The following is a 19835-nucleotide window of genomic DNA, read 5'->3' as shown; positions in this document are numbered from 1 at the left end:
AGATAAACCCAGGATCACTTCAGACTGCTGAAATACTCCTGGTGGCAGGTCTAGAAACCTTAACTGAACTCGCATAACTAAGGCAAGATGTGTGCATGCAAAAAACCCATGTGGGTCTCATGGGAAAATGTGTCTTCTTGGAACACTCAAAAACAGCTGACGACTCAGTTTCAAGAGGAGCACGAAAATCTTCATTAACTGAGGGAATCGGAGAACACACTGTCACCTCACACAAACTCATTCACCTTGACCAGAACGCTTCTGAAATAGGTGGACAGATGCTACTAATGCTAATCCTGATGGTGTTCAGTGCTGCCGTCCAAAAGCTAGTGAGCTGCCTGCATAGGGAGCATTCGAGGGCATCATATGTAAAGGCTTTTGCAAAAGGTATGCAACTTGATTATCCTGCCTCATAAACTAAATTAAGGCAACACTGCTGTGCAATCCCAAAATGCATTACAACGAGATGAATGAAAACAAATTCAAACTGCAGATGCAGAAAGTCAATTTCATTTAAAACTGAAAATAACTGATTCAAAGTTTATTTAAGTGTAATTAAAATTGATTAGCTTAAAGGAATAGCTCTCACAAAAATGAATATTCTGTCATCCACCTGTCGTTCCAAACCCATAAGTGTTTCATTTATCTTTGAGCTCATCAAATATAACCTAATACTCTCAGGTGTTATGCAAACACATTTGAGCTTTGGCAAGAATAAAGGTTTGTCCTGACATGTCAAGCTTGTACGGTTCAAAAGCTGTTACTTGGGTATAATATAAATGTGCCATTTAGATACTAATATGTACTTTAACGTACTTGCAGTATATGCACCCTCGGGTAAATAAGGTAAAGATGTAGCTTTTGAAAGGGTACCAATGTTAAATTTGACAACAAATTTTGATTTAGTCTTAGTCTTTTGACTAAAATGCTATGTTTTAGTCATATTTTAGTATAAAATATAATAGTAATAATGCTCATTGAAATTAACACTCAAGGGTACCAACCCAGTGACGATTTTTGTACTTTTTGCTCTGAGAGGGTTAAGGTTTTTTTTATTTATTTATCTTTTTTTTACCATATTTGATGTGCACTATTTGTGTTAATCAACTTTTAATCAATTTAAAAAGCTATTGCTTCAAAAGTTCATAAAGACATAGTAAACATTATATATATAATGTTTACTATGTCTTTATGAACTTTTTGGAACATGAAGGTTTGGGCAGCATGCATTTCAGTGAAGGGACAGAAATCGCCGTTTTCATTTTCAGTATCTTTAACAATACCTTCATTAGTGTTCTGAATACCAACAAAATGGGCATGAAGGTGAGAAATTGATGACAGAATTGTAATTTTTGGGTTAACTAATCCCCTAACAACATGCTAACCTCAAACTCTACTGTAAATTAACTGAAGTCTGCCATGCAGAGCGATTTTGTGTGGCACACAGGGTTGCTGTCTATGTAGAGCACTCCAAATCAGTCACTTGTGAAGTGTCATGAAAGTTGGGTCTGTGCCTTAGAAGGCACCTGCCTGTGTAGACAGTATGCAGTGAGGCAGCTCACTGGGTTTTGGAGCAGAGCTAATGTGTGTAATTTATGTATGACACTCTACTGTGGTTACGGTCACAGTTTTGTAGCTCTGTGGAGAAATTAACCTGTTGAGATGTTTTTTTTCCCCGTTCAGTGAGCATTTGTGTGAAAGAGAAAGTACTAGATAGGCAATGGAGGTTGAAGGTGACCCTGTGGCACAGATCCAGTTCTGTTTGACCCAAGACACCTGCATAAAAACTCCACCAACACACACACACACACACACACACACACACAAGGACAGAAGCCCCACCATGTGCCAGGAGACAAATGGCTCCATCAGCCCATGTTTTGCATATGGTTGTATGCATATGTGCGCTAACTGTACGCAGTTGTCCACGATCAGCAGTCTCTCAGGCGAAAGTGTGAATTTTTAAAGCTGCAGCTCTGGAGATGATGAACACTAGTGAGTGTCCACGGGGGAAGAATCACAGAGCCTGTACCAGATGGGCATAGGTGGCATGATGCCAGCCAGAAGAAAGACTGGGGTGCCAAGCCACAAATGGCTGGCTGTCTTCCCTACACAGCCCCCTTCATACACACACACACACACACACACACACACACACACACACACACACACACACGATAATCTCACCATCACACTGTAAAGTATCCGGTTAACACACCCATTCTAATAACTGGGAGAAACAAATAGCTATTAGAGACTTAAGAGTTTCAAATGAAAGAAAGACAGACAGAATGAACAAACGAAAGAACAAATGAACACACTTTATAGGAAAGAATTCTCACTATTTACAAGTTTTTTATTATCATGCTTATTACTAACATATTGGCTGTGTATTCGTACTAATAAAGCACATTTTGCATGACAATATTCTACATCTCTATTCATATCCAATGCCTGAACTTCCTATCTAACTATTAATAAGCTGCAAAATAGGAGTCTGAGGCAAAGCCAAGTTAATGGCTTGTCAATCATGAAATTTGAGAAGAATATCATAATAAAATCAGTAAAACAAGTGAAAAATTATATGGGGGAACCATAAAAAAAGAATATTGGAATGATAGAAAAAGGCTAAACCAACAAAAGAGCAAATAAATGAAAGAAAAAAATGAGGCAAGAAAGCAAGCAAAGAATGAACTAAAACAAAATAAACGAAACATGAAGAAAAGCAAAAGAAGAAACAAATGAAAGCAAGAAAGATAAAACAAGCATAACAAACAAATTAATATTCACACAAAAACTAAAGATCAAAATAAAATAAAACAAACTGAACAAAAAAAAAACAACAAAAATAAAAGGACTTTCAAAAGATCGCACTTACGAACAGACGAGAAACACCCACTGCGTTTCAACTAAGCTGCATGAGGGTGTGTGTGGAAATATGGCAGACGTCGGCGTGAGAGTCGCCACACACCATAAAGATCTCAGCAGATGCTGGAGGCTTAAGACTTTTCTAATTATACATCTGTGAGTTACAACGGAACCTTTAATTAAACTACTACAAATCACACACACGCACACACACTTAGTCCCATGCTTACATGTCAAATTATGCTTTCCCCCTTTTCCTCCATTCTCTCTCCCGGTCATTAGTCCCTCTCTTTCCTTCTTTGCTTCGTTTGTGCCATCTCTGTCATTACTTAAAGTACCTAACCTTTCTACACATTCACAGCATGTATTTCATCCTCAAAGTTTTTAGTTTCATCCTCAAATGGACTGGGTGGAAAGCTTCAAATGAATGTAAATGCACATATTAGAAACATTTTTTTTCATTTATTTTTTTTTATGTGCACAATGGGCAGGCCGAGGTGTTTGTTAAAGCAGATGGTCTCTCTAGAGCTGCACTTGCTGGTACATCAAATTGCATCAGATCAGCTGCTCTCTGACACGCAGCAGATACCCACAGACACAACGGATGACCTGCACTGCCCCCAACACACACACAGCGTGCAAGTACATTGAAATGCCCTCTGGTCTTCAACATTTCACCACTTTGTCCTCAAATTAAGCTTCCACTCACACAGTCATTCAGAGACAGATGAAGAGAGACAGAGAGTGGGAAAGAAACAGAGATGACCGCTTCTCATCTGATTCATTTAACTGAAAGCTTTGTCTTTGTCAGAAACATACTGCACATCTCAGACGATCTATTATCATATGGGCTTGTAACGTGACTAAAATGTTGCTTCCTGTATCATCTTTTAAGTAAAACATGAATCAGCATTTACAACCCATTTTACTTCTAAAACATGAGTAATGAAACAATAACTATAAAGATAACTATGTCAGTATCCCAAATAATGCACAACAATGTTGTGTTTATAACAAGTATGCACAGTAGTTATGATATATGTCCCTTTAAATAACTGAGCTCTTTAAATTTAGGTTTAAAAAAAATGAAAAACTTTTTTTTGGCTATTGGTTAATATTATCCAATTGCCTGCATGACCTAAGTGACATCAGTGCAAAAACAAGTCGTTTCAAAAGAAGAGAACATTTTAATATTTGGATTAAAGATTACGATAACATTATTTATTTGAAGTAACATGCACTGATGAATAGGTCACAAAATAAACATGAACATGAATTAAAAAGTAAAAAGAATTCCATTGCCCATTTCAGTTTTGTAACTTAACATATTTATAAGAAACAGCACTAAAAAACAAACAAACAAGAAATAAAAAGAAAAGATTAAATGAAATCAGAACAATAAACAAAAGAACAAATAAAGGAGAAATGTAATTTTAGATGTGCATTGTGCATTAATAAATTAAATGGTGTATCTTGATTTCATGTCAACTTGCAACCTTCAAATGTTTGATGACAGACCAAAAAATGAACAAAACAAGGCAAATATCCACAAATCCTTCTGCTAGGTGTTAAACTGTAATGATTAGACTTCACGCGGTTTATCAGAATTTGCATTTATCACTGACTAAACATAAATCAGAAATACCGCTCCAGTAACCCCTAAATCCTTTCCTGCATTTTCAGACAGAACACAGGCCCACAGCGGCCTGCAAATAATTAAATGTGATGCTTCAAGGCTCATGGCCTCACACACACACACACACACACACACAGAATCCTGTCAAGTACAACCTCTCCAGACACAATCAACAGCTACTCATGGCCTGGGTCAATACTATTGAGCCATTTAGTTAAAACACACTCGCTCTTGCACACACACACACACAGACACAAACACATAAATCATACTCACACTCTTCAGAATCGCCGTTCATTCTTCACTTATTAACATCACTTTCTCCCTCTCTCACTCACACACTTACAGGCGTCCAAAAGTGCCGACCTACAGCACACAGCAAGCGGACAAATCCACAGTGTGCTTGAACAGTTTAGTGAAGCATTAGAGCTGATCAATAGCTCAGAGTTCCTGCGAGAGCGGCGAGTCTGCCCCGCACATCCATCTCATTAGCATTCAGCTGAGACCTGAGCTCACACCGTGTGACACTGCTGCAGTCTTCAAATTCACCAGCTCTCCTTCCCGTCATCCCTCAATCCTTCAGTCCACCTCATCCATACTTTATGCCTTTCTCCCTCTATCCATCCACTGTACTTCTGCTTCATTATTCTTCACATTCATTATATTTTTCACAACTTTCATTGACAGAGAGAGACAGGAAAACAACGACGAGAGGAGGAAAGGGTCAGGAAGTGTTGCAAGTCAGACTCAGACTGGTATCCCCTCCATAAGCACGAACACAGTAATTCAGCACAAAATAACGACACCAACAAACAAACAACCAACCAAACAAACAAACAAAATAAAAACACAAGAAAAGCAAAAACAACACATCAAAACTTACAATTAAAATCAAAACGCAAAACACAAAATAAATATACACAAATAAAATAAAATTGAATAAATACACAAAACAATACAGAATAAATATACAAATAAAAAATAAACAATAATATGTAACAGTAATGTAATAATGTAACAATATTGCCAAAAAACCTCACTGCTCTTATCTTTCGTTGTCTTTGATGATTATTTAACTACTTGGAAAAACCTGAATAAATAGTTAACTGAAAAAGTCTAGAATGAACACTAAACGGTTTCAATTTAATTTTGTAATACTAAAAAAGAAAAAGGAAATAAATTCAAAGCAGTATGTTTAATAGCATGTTGTTTTTCCTATAGAACTGAAACTAGCATCAAGCTTTGTGTAAATGAGGTTGTTTTGGTATCCAATACTGGAATTTGGGTATCATCACAATCCTAGTCAGAGCACATGTAATAAATACAAGATTTTGTGTTTTTCATGCTCTGTTTACCATCTTCCTCCAATTTAGTTTTCTCTCTCCATCTATCTCTCTCGGGTCTCATCCAATCTGTCCCTTCACACTTTCCTCAGCTCCTGCCCGCTTTCTGATTGGCTGTCGGTTTTTGTCCTCCTGTGTCATTAAATGTGTTGTGTGAAATCTTTTTCATCCCTGGCCTTTGAATCATCCTCTCTTTTGAGAGTTATGACAAGCCTTTTCTCTGGATGTAGTAACACCATTCACACATACAGCTCATCATGACTAAAACATCTGAACCTCCACACACTTTCAAACAAAGTGTATGTGGGCACAGCTAAACACTCGAAAAAATAAAGGGAGTCTGAAAGAAACTCCCTCCTCAGGTGACCGCTTCCTAAACATAACAAAAGGAAACTGAACTTGATTTTAGCCCAGAACATTCTTCAAAAAAATAATCAAAAGAAAAAAAAAGAGTTACATTTGTTGACAAGGTTTACAAGGTTAACTAAGGTTAATAAAATAAAAAATAAAAAAGAATGGCCTCTGTGCATTAAAAGGTTGGATTTGAATTAATAAGAGCTGAAGCATGTAGAAATGTAAGATGCAGTGCGAGGTTATTTAATATGTAAGTGAAAGTCGTGACATTTGCCAAGTATGGTAACCCATGCTCGGAATTTGTGCTCTGCATTTAACCCATCCAAGTGCACACACACAGCAGTGAGTAGGGAACACACACACACACACACAAGTAACAAGAGTTACAAGTCCAACTCTCTATCCATTTGGCCAAATATATATATATATATATATATATATATATATATATATATATATATATATATATATATATATATATATATATATATATATGCATGCATGCATTGCCTTGACCCTGTCATATTTGCATATTCCTGTGAGTGTTGATTGTCATTGTGGTTATGTGTCAACAGTGTACTGTGACACAAATGAGGTGAAACAGGAAGTCAGGGACAGGCTGTGTTTGGACATCACATTGAGGAGAATAAAGAAGAAGTGTTAGCGAGGGGCGAGTGGAAGATGGTGAGCGTCATGTGTGGGGTTTGATAGTCTGTCTCACCCACAGTGAGTGTGACCGAGTCTGTAAAAGATCATCTGGGGTTACAGCAATCACTAATCACTGAGCTGAGATGACAGCAAAGACTGACATAAGCATGGAGAGAGAAATTGAGAAACAACATGCATTGATGAACAACATACAGTAAATGTTAAATAATGACGCTTTCCACTCTCCACCCAAAAAAATACTGTGGTAATACTCAGGCACAGTAATGCATTATTTGGCAATACCATGGGAGTTTGAAATATATACGCAATTAAATAAGCCATGTTATATAGCAATTACATACCAAATATATCATGGTACAATGTTGGTTTCACACACAAAAATCATGGTAATTAGATATACAGTAGTCAACATTTGACTTGTACTTCAACATGTTTTTATGAGCTCCAAAAACCATATTACATTATATTATACCATATTATAAAAATTAACAATATACAATTTAAAGGAGAATAATACTAAATATCTAAATGTAAATACTGTATTATATTATATTATATTATATATTTTAAAAGGAGCTTCCAAAACTTGCCAATGTCATGTTAAATGAGCGAAATAATACACAAACAAACAAATAAATAAATAAATAAACTGAAAAAGATGCACAAGTTTATGCATCATCACTTTCAAACATATGCATTTATCATTAAAGAGCTTTAGGGTATACAAACTAAAGCAATTCTTTACATCTGCCCAATATGTATTTGTTCGTAAGTTTACTTCGCCCACGGATCACATGTCTCTTAGTGATTTATGATTCACTGACAACAATAACAAAATAAAGACACAATGCAGGGTCTGTTATAACAGCCTGCTGCTGTACGTGTGAACTGACTACAACTCCCACACTGCATCACACAATTCTTCAAGATGAACTGTGAAATATCACACTGACAGACACACACACATGCACAAACACACACCATGTAGCGGCTGTTGATAACGCTGTGACGCACTGGTCAAATGACATACAACTGTAGTGGGAGGAGAGATTCCACCACCCAAACACTAACAGACAGAAAGCTCAGAGAGCATGACACTCTCAATCAGCGTTGACGTATTTCTGACCCTTGAAGTGAAACCGAATGGATCACTGTTAGTCAAAGCGACCTAACAGCTGGGAGCTTCTAAAACTGTCATGTAACACATTTAAAAATGCAATCTGACCAAATCCTCCACATTTGAAAAGAATTTGGGTTTTAAATAAAATGTGTCATCATTTACTCATCCTTACATCGGTCTAAACCTGAATATCTTTCTTACATGAAAAGCAAAAGTTTTTTGAAGAATATCTTGGCTACTTTGTTTAAACATAATGAAAATGAATGATGACTGAGGCGGTCAAAAATGGCAAAAAAAGTTCCACTAAGAGATGTAAAAACGGTCTATAAGACTCGCGTGCTATATTCCAAGTCTTCGGTTCCCACATTATAGACACGTATAAAGACCAAAATTAACTCATTTTTTGGTAACACTATACAAAAGATTAAATTTTTTCATTAATTCATTATTTATAAAGATTTATTACATGCACTAACAATACAATTGTAATCTAAACATACAATACATTAACTAACATTAACTAATGGGACTTTATTGAAAAGTGTAACCATTTTTATGAGTCAGATCGTTAAAATAAGTCAGCGAATCCAGTTCACAGAAAAGGGTCTGAATTAGAGGTTGATCTATATATTGGTTTGCTGATATATCGGGCCGATATTTGTTATTTTTTTAATAAATCGGCATCGGCTGATATCCGTGTTTAGGAGCACCGATTTAAGGTCAGGCACGTCGGCGGGCAGCCCAATGTTGTTGGTGCGGTGGAAAGTGATGCTGACGCATGTGAAGGACCCCAAGCCAAAACTTTTGGAAGATTCAACAACAGTCCTGGGAGATAAAGGTAGTCAGAGAATTTCACTCTGTAAATGGAGTGGAGAAGTTGGCAGCTCTCACAAACACTGCAGCGTGATTGAGGGCTACGTTACTCTGGCCCGCTCACAGACAGCACCACGTTTGGAGAGACAGCTGTCCTGGAGCTGCCTAGAACGGTGAATGACATTTGTTCGGAAGCATGGATTGATGCAGACAATAGCCACGTTTCCATCCAACTCATTTTCATTTAGGGATGTCAATATTCGATAATTTCCATGTTCGATCCTCTATTAAATTAACGATCAATAAATAACCTTAATGCTGCAAAATGCATCTGCAGTGGTATTATTATTATGTGCAAAAGCCACTTTAAAGGGGTTTTAGTCTGAATAAAATGCTAGTAGCATGACTGTAAAATGAATAGATGTGACTATGATCATTTGATAAATTGAAGAGAGCACGCCATACATTTGAGATCATTTTATTTTGTTGACTGTTTCCAATCAAGGAGACCGCTGGATGCGCCTCTTTAAATGGTTTCGTGGTGTTCGTTGTTGTATTTTAAAACGCAATTGCAATGTTTTCAAATGACACTTAGTATTAAAAAAATATATTCCAAACATAACTGTGGCGCTTGTGGCTATGCTGCGCAGTCAATGAACTGCTTTTTTCACATCAACCATTTTATGCAAGTATTTTTATCGAGTACTTTTTTGTTTGATCCTGTTCTGCAAAATATTCAAATTTTTAATATTCAAAAATATTCAAAAGGTGAGGCACGTCAAAAGGACGTGCCTGACCTTTTGAATTTTTGTGTTCTGTTTAAATTTTTTAATGTAAACTAGACCAAAAAGATCATCCTCGTCACATGAGCAAAAATGACCTTGGCATAACAGCAGAGTGGAATGGTTTACTATGGTCTATTTAAACTGACCAGTGTACCTTTTATATGTTTGGTTGACAGTACTTTATTTTAATAATGAACAGACTGCGATGTAAGTTTGAAATTAGAATGCACTTTAGATGTTCTGTGTCATTTATACCAAACACAAATCTTGCTGGTTGCTAGTGTTTGCAGCACTACTATTATTTATTTTTTATACATTTTATTTTTTAATTTGTTTATTTGATTTTTATTTATAAAATTTTATTTATTTTATTTAAAATGTAAATAAATTAAAAATTACATTAAGTTTACATTTATGTTCCAACAAACTTGAAACATTCTGCTTAATAAATGCTCTAAAACTTATCTAAATGATTGAAACCTGTTTTATACATTTAATACTTGGTCAGTTTATTGATTTGTTTGGTTACCTTTGGATACTTTTTTTATTTTAATGCCATGCAGTGCACAAAATTAAGATTCGAGAGATGGTTCAAGTCAGTGCTCAATAAATAATGATAAGTTTAGAAATGTTGTGCATCCACTTATTATTAGTGTGACATTTTAGCCTGCAAATGAAGGGGAAAACTTCAAGATATCGGCCCTAAAAATCGGCAGCACATATCGGCCATCGGCTGACCCTGACCTCTAAATATCGGTATCGGCTATAGAAAAACTCATATCGGTCGATCTCTAGTCTGATGATTGGATTATAAAATAGACTTGGTTTTGTTCACTGATTCAGTGATCCAGTTGCAATGGTTAACAGTTTACTAGACTGTAAAAATATCTATGAATAGTTTTAATTTTAATCAAGACTTGGAATATAGTGAACGATTCATAGTCATCACTTTTTTATGATATTTTAGCAGTGTTTTTAAAGATTAAATGTTTCAGTCCATATTAGTTGTCCAGACAATTTTTTTGTTGTTTTTGTTTTTTATTTCGGTCACACTTTAATTTAAGGTCCAATTCTCACAATTTAACAAACCATTAACTACAAATTTTGCCTCAAACTCCTAATTTGCTTATTAATAATTAGTAAGTTATTTGTTAAGTCAGTCATGCAGGTGTAAAATTAAGGATGAGTAAATATTACTTTATTACTTTAAAAAACAGACCAAACTTTTCATCATCTGGCAAAAAAACACTGCTAACCTGCATAAATTGAGACCACAAGGACTGCTTGGATTTCACCAAGGTTGCTGTGTGTAAAACTCAAACCATTACGCGTTTTAAGCTTTTGTGCTACAGTACAAAGTTTTGGGTAGAAGAGCGTTTCTTACCCTCACAGCTGCTGTGTCCCTCCTCATAGCCAGCACTGCAGCTGCATTTCCCAATGGGTACCAGCCACTCCCCTTCAGCACTGCAATGCATTCTGGGAGGACTGTCTGTGTCCACCTCGGAGTTATTCACGCACGACCCTCTCACCTCCACCAGAGTTGAGAAGGCAGCTTCAGCTACTGTATCTGGGAACACTGCTAAATTCTGCACTGTTGACAAACAGCGTTTGTAGTACACTCTGACGGAAACCAGCGCAACGCATGCGCCCACATCCTGGAAGGCCAGATGGAATCCTTTGCGATTGAGATGTCCTATTTCACGGACTTCTGTGTTAAGTTTCATCTTACGTTCTCCCAAATCGCCCTGTGTGAAACTTTCATCTGCCGCAATGGTGTCGATTTTGCTGTAGCGGTCTTCGCGGGTGACGCGGCCCAGGTCCCAGTCAGACTCGGCATAGAGGAGGTTGAAGGTCTCCTTACAGCTACCGGACACACCTGGGATGCTGTTGCAGTCGCGCAAGGTGAACTGCAGCTCTATGAAGATGCGCTGGCCTCCCTGCCGCAATATCCAACCCGTCTGGAGCCAGTTGTTCTGACTGGGCTCCATTACGTTGCATACTTGATATGTGCGAATGGGCTTGTATTTCTCATCGACACCGCTGATTTCCTCCCACTGAAATGAGAAGAGAGAGGAAAAAAAAGGTTTCAAATAATGTTTGGTAAAGTTACAGAGTGTAGAGTTTTATTTTTTTTGCAATTTAGCAATTTTGACTAAATTGACTGATTTAAAAATCAAGTTATTTTATCTATTAGCATTGGACAAAACTGGTGAAAAAAAAAGATAAAAAATAATTAATAAAATCAAATGTCTATTAACATTGGTGAAATGTACCTTTTTTCTATGGCATTTTATTTATTGACATTGATGAATACTGGTGAAAATGAAGTATGAAATGAAATAAATTAAATCTGAACTTTTTCATCTTGCCTTATGAATGAAGAGAAGAAGGTCTCTAGATCACAATGGGCCTATTCATTGCAAATCTTATTTGACTATTTATCCATTTTATCATTGTGAAATGCAAAATTATAAAATAAAGTATAATTTTACTTTCCATGGAATGTAACAACTTTTAGAGTATGCTTTAAAAATCATGGTCTCCGATCATAATATATATTCCAAATACACATACATATACATATATATATATATATATATACACACACACACACACACACACACACACACACATAGTGTGTACAGTTTATAAAGCTTAATGCCAAATCAGCTACAGTATATCAAACACAGAATATATAATGACTAAAGCATCTTCAATCAGCAACACAAACAAGCTCATTGTCTTGTAGAGAGATTATAATGAGCCTCTGAAGACGAACACTCTCACAAGTGTTTTCACAATTAATTGCAGTGTAATGAAGATCCTTCGTTTCTGAGGGAATTGAGCAGTTTGAATTCGCATCTGAGTTTGGCAGAGTCTCTCCACAGACACGACTATGAGTGGCATTGAATTTCAACACATCCTGTTGAAAACCACAGAGAGATCAAACCTGCGTAGCATGTATGCATGTACGTGTGTGTGTACGTCCATGCAGCTGTGGTGGGCAACGTCTGGGAGCAGGAAATGGTGGATTTAAATCACTGTCAGGTCCAAAATTAACAAGCTAAACAAATAACAGCTTGTAGCAAGTCCCCAGCAAGCAGTCGTTTTTCCTCACAGATAACGTTTCAAATGACGGAACGTGTCCGTCCTGAGCTGAGCCGTCCTCTGTAAGGCTTACTGCTCATCTGAGCTATGAATCAAGCTATGCATGTAATCTTTAGCACGTGGTTTAGCATTGAGAAAAAGAGAAGAAGATGTAAGATGGGAGATAGGACACAGAAAGAGACAAATGGGGTTTATCTGGTGAGGGCAAAGCAGTCCATACTGGGATTACAACAGGGATGAGTAAGTAATGCAGTTGGGCAATCGAGACACAGAAAAGAAACAAGAAATAAACCAGTAAAAGGTAAAGATGTGGGGCAGGAGAGAGATGGACAAAGAAAATGGGTACAGGGTTTAGCCCAAATTGAACAGAAACTACATTGATGTCTCACAAATCTCAAGTACATCAAAACACATTAACACACGATTGTGAATTTCGAGTCAGATATGACTGAAACCAATGACTTGCAATTCAGTGAATGAGTCAGATGTTAATTCAGTAAACACTTTGAATGATTCAGTCAGCAAGCGATAATTGTTAGTTTAGACCAATTCATTAAACAGAACCAGACCAAAGAGGTCCTAGGTTTACGAATTGGATTACACTGGTTTAAAGCCGTTGTGTTGCAACAGATGCATCTGATTTTTATGTGCTGAGAAATAGGTGAATATTTTTTAATTTAGTGTGGTATTCCATTCACATTGGTGAAGGATTAGAGATATTTAAGAACCATAAATGGAAGCAAATGTCATAAACATAATCTGGTCCTGTTAGTTATCTATATATCTATCGATTTATAAAATTATTTTTTTTTAACACACCAAGTATTATGAATAAATAGAAGTTTATATTAAGTCTGGGTCATTACTAGAAAGTTCAAATTTATTTATTTAAATTAGGGATGGGATTTAGGGAACTCTTCAATTGTTCACTGTTCAATTAAATAATTACAATTTGATACTTTACATTTTACATATTACAAATGCAAAATTAGTATGCAGGCAAATTTATTTCTAATTATCTTTTTTATTATTATTATTGTGCTCCCATTCTATTGCGCTCCATCAGTTTGTTCAATTCAATTCAATTCAGTTCAGTACAGAACATTTTATTGTCCCTGCAGGGAAATTTGTCTTGGACTCATGGTGCTCACATACACACTGTCCGGTCATTTTTGTATAAACACAATGGCTAAAATACAATGACTTTATTACATCCATCATTACACAGACAATGGACAAGAATATACTCAGAAATAAAATACAAGCCACAACATAAAAATACATTAGACAAAACAATATCGTAAAAAAGAAAACATCCTAAAAAACTATTACACTCACTTCTTCAGCATTATGCAAAATGGAATACAAGAATAAATATAAAAATGTTAGAAAGTGGGGAATGCGCTGAGGAAACACGTCTATAATGCATTAAACTGCAACCCGTTCATTTGTTTAAAGCTCTTAACATAAAATCACTCGGCTTGGTTTTGCATTTTCTTTCCACAGAAGCTTACGCTGTGACATCTGCTATGCTTTAGATACGTTTCATACAAAGTTTCTAAAGTGTTACTCACTATTGTAAAGTGACTTGTCTGGTGGATGTTTTCCATAATCGCTTTGTTGTTAATTATTTTCATCTATTGTTATTAGTTTTATAATTTATTGTTTTAGCCCCACAATAAACTTTAATGGTCTTAGTGCCACTTAACTAAAACCATGGTATAGTCTACATATTCGATGATCTAATGAATAATCATGAAGGTCTTACCCCATTAGAAGGATATGAGGTCCAACCCAGCTCTGCCTGGGACTCCTTAGAATTCAGCAAGACAACTGCAAGAAAAACAAATCAAGAGAGAAACAATATAAGAACTGATAAGGCATCAGAATCGCTAAATCGCAATTATATGTTGAGCAATTTCTTTCTCACTGTCAGAACACATAGAACTGATGGTGTTCAATAATAATTAACACACAATCCCAGAGGACAGGCTGTTGATCTGGAGGGTGACTGCATCAGAGGAGCATTAGAGCTCAAATGGGGACTGACAGACCTGCAGTGCTGCACTTAGTGAAATGAAGTGCACCAGTCATCAGCTGATAATGCTGGACATCTTTGCAAAGCACAAGAATCTTGACAGATTTCACCCAGAGAATACGGTTTGTGGTACAATGTGCTTGTTTAACATTCAAACATTAATTTTCTAAAGCACAAAATAAATGTTTTACAAAACCACCAGGATGCAATAGAGCCCAAGAGGCCTGTGAAGCAAATTCATATTGGCATTTGTCATTTCTGCTGCATTTCTACAATTACAAAGCCCTTATGTGAAACACTGCTTATAAACTAAATTAAAATGAGCAGTGAACCCTTGAATGTTGTTATTCAGCAATTCGGACAAGTACAAGACTGTGTAAACTAACTCGGGCAAGCTGAAACACTTTAAAAGGATGCCCTTGACACAAATAGAGCCTGGGCTCTAAATCAGCACCTTGGACAAGGCTTGTTGAGATGAAGCCTATAATTCAGGACCATAGACAACACCCAGTACTCAGAAACGCAGTATAAGCACCCTGGACAGCGACATGACTGTAGGGCCAATTCAGCACCATGGACAGAACCACTGCCTTTCATTCCTAAAACACTGCCTAAATCTGTACAAAACAAGATGATTTATAAGGGAAAACATGTCTTTTTTGATAAGTAGTGTGCAAAGACAAATACATTTACAAAGAGTATAACTTTGGCTCTGTAATGGTGTGGTTGGTTTGAGAAATCCAATATGTCACTGTATAGTTCAAACAATGGTGTGAGATTGGGGGGGACTAAATATTTTTCCACTATTTGTATTTAGAAATAATTGTTTTTTAATTTTTTGCAATTATGGAGAAGCAGGGGTGCACTGCAGAAGTTGCACATGTTCTCTATAGTTTCAACCAGGGCTGGGCGATATATCTCAAATTTTTTTACGATATTCGATATATATCTCGATATGTTTGCATTTGCATTTAAATAATTAAAAACCTGGGGGATATAATTAAACTGGCATAAAAAAAATGTTAGGTAAGCTAAGAACACAATACTGTCTACTGTCTCTAGTTTAAGAGATGCTCTGTGGCAGGAAACTATGTTCCCACTGCCACTAAAAACCTTCTCAGATGGGTACCAACTTCTCAGACACCAAAGATCAATATATAAATACCAAAGACTTATAAACTCTCTCTGAGTATATTATGAAAACTGTTTAAACAAATGAAAAATATTATAAAAGTTAAATTCCTATTAGTAATTCCCCTTTGCATAGCGCATGATCACAATCGCAAACAATACATTCAAGATCTCATGACAGAATAAAGACCCGTTGAATGATGCTTTCATTTAGATCTCCATCTTGTTTGTTTTTCAGACCATCTGTGGCGGTGCTTCCGCAATGAGTAGCAAGCGTTTGCATGTGCCAGATTGATTCAAATAAAAATAAAAAACAGGAAGAAAATTTATCCATGTAACAAGCGAAGCTCTGATTTGGGGATTTGAAGTCTTGATATTTGGCAACCACACTCATGAGCATTCGCATAGTAGAGGAGCGTAGAGCAGTCCGCAATAACATGTTCCGTTTTTTGGTCGTTTGGCACGTTCTTTTAGGAAAGTATGCTTGAATTTGAAATATTCGATATTCACAATATTTAAAAATGTTAAATTGTCGTCAAAATGATTCCAATATTATCAACCATTCAAAACTTTGGGGTCTGCAATTTTTTACATTTCTGAAAGAAGTTTCTGAGAGAAGATTCTTTCAAGAAGAATTTTCACCTGTGCTGCATTTACTTGATCAAAACTACATTAAAAGCAGTAATATCATGAAACTTATAGATTTTAAAACATAATTAATTATTTAATATATTAGATATTATTACTTACATTTATTAATAATTATCAATATTAAATATAAAAATGATCGAAAAACAGTAATACTGTAATTATACTGTAATTGCTTTGGAAAATTATGTAAGATATGTGGGTGAATTAACTCGGCAAACATGTATTACAGTATATAGTATATTATACAGCATATAAGTTTGAATCCAAACATTTGAATGGAAGTATAATGTTTGGCTAGTTAGTGTTTTAAAGTGCCCACATTCTGCCACATACCTGCCCTCCTTTTGTCAAACATGGTGGGTTACCAATAGCTGAATTTTTCATTATTTAAATTATAATACCAAAATGCCTGTTTCTCTTAGCTCAGCTCTCTGCTGTCAAACACACAGCCACGTGAGACCAGCAAAATGCTACCACTATACGCCGCTGACAGACTCTGTACTCACACATGCACACGGCTCTGACATCACAACTGTAGTCAGATTGCCACTTCACAACAAGCCAGATGAACTGCGGAAAGCTCCTTCAGAGGAGTTATGCACTTCTGCCATGAGAGGACTTGTATCTTACAGCATGACTCAGAGCATTTTTTAACCTTGTAGATTTGCTGTTACTGCCAAGTATTATGGGGGGGGGGGGCATAGAAAATGTACTGGGGTGAGTATTTTATGTTCCCAAGGTTTTCTGTGGTAAACATAGACATAAATCTCACAGTGTTCTGACTTTGCTTTAGTTGGTTTGAGTGGGTTTTTTTTCACCCTCAGAACAGCTGTTGCTTGGTCTCTCCACTTTTAGGGGACAAGATGCCTTTTTGATTTCTGCTGACAAGGTCCCCTACTGATCTGACCTTCAAGAGACACACAGAAAAGTAGAAAAAGACGCCATGCCAGGCTAAGTTATAATACACAATGCTGTCTGAGAGACACAGTGAGGTCAGACTAAGAGACAGAGAAACAGCAAAAATTGTGACAACAAGTAGAAGGAGGAATCGTTCACCCAAAAAAGAAAAATCATTTACTTGCCTCATGTCATCCCAAACCCATTTGTCTTTCTTTTGTGGAACACAAATGGATAGATTTAAAAATGTGCTCTTAATAAAGTGTGATTTCTAAATGCATGTGATTGATCTTGTGATCGTGAACGATTTATCCATGCATATGTTCTAATAAAAAATTAAAAAAAGAGCTAGTAACTTTTTAAATCAAAATGTCATAGCTTGATCTTCCAGTGAAGATTTTGATGTATGCCAGACTTCTCTTATAATTTTGTATGCTGCTCTTTTCTTACAATTGAGTTCACATTCAAATCTGCCTTCATCCAACCGACAGATCCAAGTCTCCCTCCTACACATTTCTCTCTTTCATTAATCTGTTTCACTCTGATGTACATCACAATATGGAAGATCATTACAACTTTAACTCTCTATAGGACTAGTTATGAATTTATAGATTAAAAAAGTACTTTATATTGTACATCTATTTAGGAGTAAAATCATTTTCCAAAATTAGTTTTCTTCATCTGACCTTTGACCTTTTTTTTTTTTTTTTTTTTTTAGGTATCTGTCATTTATAACTGACGTTGTGACATTAGGGTAAATTATTTTGGGCAAATTGTCTGAAACACAATCAAATGCTTTTTCACTATCTGAAAAGAAGGTCTTTATGAACATTTTTTTTGGTTTGGAAATGTCTTAAACTTGACACAAATTTGGATGCAATTTCACTCCCTATAAACTTTATGTTTTTGTGTTTCAAAAGCATTTAAAAAAAAACTTCAACATTGTGTTTCATCTCGGAAATTTCAAATCAATTACCATAGCACAAGGGAAAGTCATCAAGCCTCTTCTTTTTCAGATTACCCCACACATCCCACATGTAAGTAGATGTTAACTTGTGCAGTTGTCATTTGAACATTGCTGTCTGTCAGTATACTGTAGTAATGCCAACAGACATTGGCATCTTTCCTGACCTGGATCACAGCTTTCAAACTGGCATACAATAATGTACCCAAATGCCTGACCTATTCTTAATCACTGCCCTCCCTCACCCTCATTGCTTTGCTTATATCTTCCTTGGTCCTCAACAACTCATTTTCTGATGCAGTCATATCATTATCATCAACAGTTTCTGAAATAAGTACGGATTTGGCTCTCCATCTTCGAAATATCTTCCAAAAAATACATAAAGGCTATTATACTGCCCGCCAATGCAGGTCAATAGTGCCAGCTACACAAAATATGCATCACATAACAGGACTTTATCAGTTATGCATGACACTCAGATTTGTTGGTCTCAGAGTTACATAGCTAATACATTTTGATTTTATTGGTTGAAGGGGATGTCATTTGACATCACTCAAAATAAAATTTTGTTGGTGGAACATTATTAATGTATTTTAAATACATTTATAAATGACGATAATCAAGCCACTCTCTTCAATGCAATTAATGGAGCTTTCAAGCTTCCAAAAAACACAAAAGCAGCATAAAAGGGTCATAAAACTCAAGTGCTATATTGCAAATAATTGAGCAATGCATTATATTTGGACATTCTACTAAATATTTCATTTTATGATCTGCAGAAGATAGTCACTCAAACAGGTTTGGAATGACATATTTTTTTATTTTAACATGAAATATTCCATTAAATTTAAATGAAATGATCCAGAACGTCATTCTGGGGTTTTTGATTCCAAAAATACACACATTCTGTCTCTATTTAGCGAATGTTCTCATATAACCTTCATTACATTAAGCACTATTCTTCCCTCTAGAAATTAGCAGAACCTGGGAGCAGAATTATTCCCTCATCCCCAAAAACCCAAATTAACCTCTAAAGAGAGGTCACAAACAAAGAGAACGCCAGAAAGAGGACTGACTGAAGGATGTGCACTTATGTCACAAGGGCACTAATCTCGCTGTCACTTATGGAAATCCCAATGAAAGAATTATAATATGAGAACCATACAATTCAATAGAGGGGATTAGCCACATGTTGTTAAACTCGCTTCCATGCAGCTTATCTGCGTATACATAAAGCACACGCAGGCTCAGAATGCACCAATCAGAGTCCAGAGACCTGTGGGACACTCATTGACCAAATATTATCCCTCAAATAAAGCACATGCACACACACAAACTCAAATGGACTCTCTATGTGCAGGCATGCTTTAGTGGCCGTTACAGCCAACCGAACGGCAAAGCGCATTAAGTTGAAGCCCCACACAGACCTTTATGACCTCATTAAACTTTCAGCTCTGC

The 19835-nt window shown here is 36.2% G+C and overlaps 1 protein-coding gene across 4 annotated transcripts in view; it reads right to left on the bottom strand.

Moving 5' to 3' along the window:
* LOC127979531 (ephrin type-A receptor 7) overlaps window positions 1-19835 on the bottom strand; it is a 133786-nt gene that overhangs the window by 89781 nt on the left and 24170 nt on the right. For all 4 annotated transcript variants that reach the window (XR_008158805.1, XR_008158806.1, XM_052585054.1 and 1 more), the window contains exons 2-3: window positions 14465-14529; window positions 10973-11642 (exon numbers count right to left, since the gene is read on the bottom strand). Coding sequence is in view for 2 of the 4 variants with exons in the window: in XM_052585054.1 (XP_052441014.1) it covers window positions 10973-11642; window positions 14465-14529 (735 nt within the window). In the remaining 2 variants the exon portion in view is untranslated. The remainder of the gene's footprint in view (window positions 1-10972; window positions 11643-14464; window positions 14530-19835) is intronic.

The sequence above is a fragment of the Carassius gibelio genome, chromosome B19 (assembly GCF_023724105.1).
Source record: "Carassius gibelio isolate Cgi1373 ecotype wild population from Czech Republic chromosome B19, carGib1.2-hapl.c, whole genome shotgun sequence".
Taxonomy (NCBI): Eukaryota; Metazoa; Chordata; class Actinopteri; order Cypriniformes; family Cyprinidae; genus Carassius; species Carassius gibelio.
The sequence above is the reverse complement of the archived record's forward strand: the minus strand, read 5'-3'. Positions and strand labels throughout refer to the sequence as shown.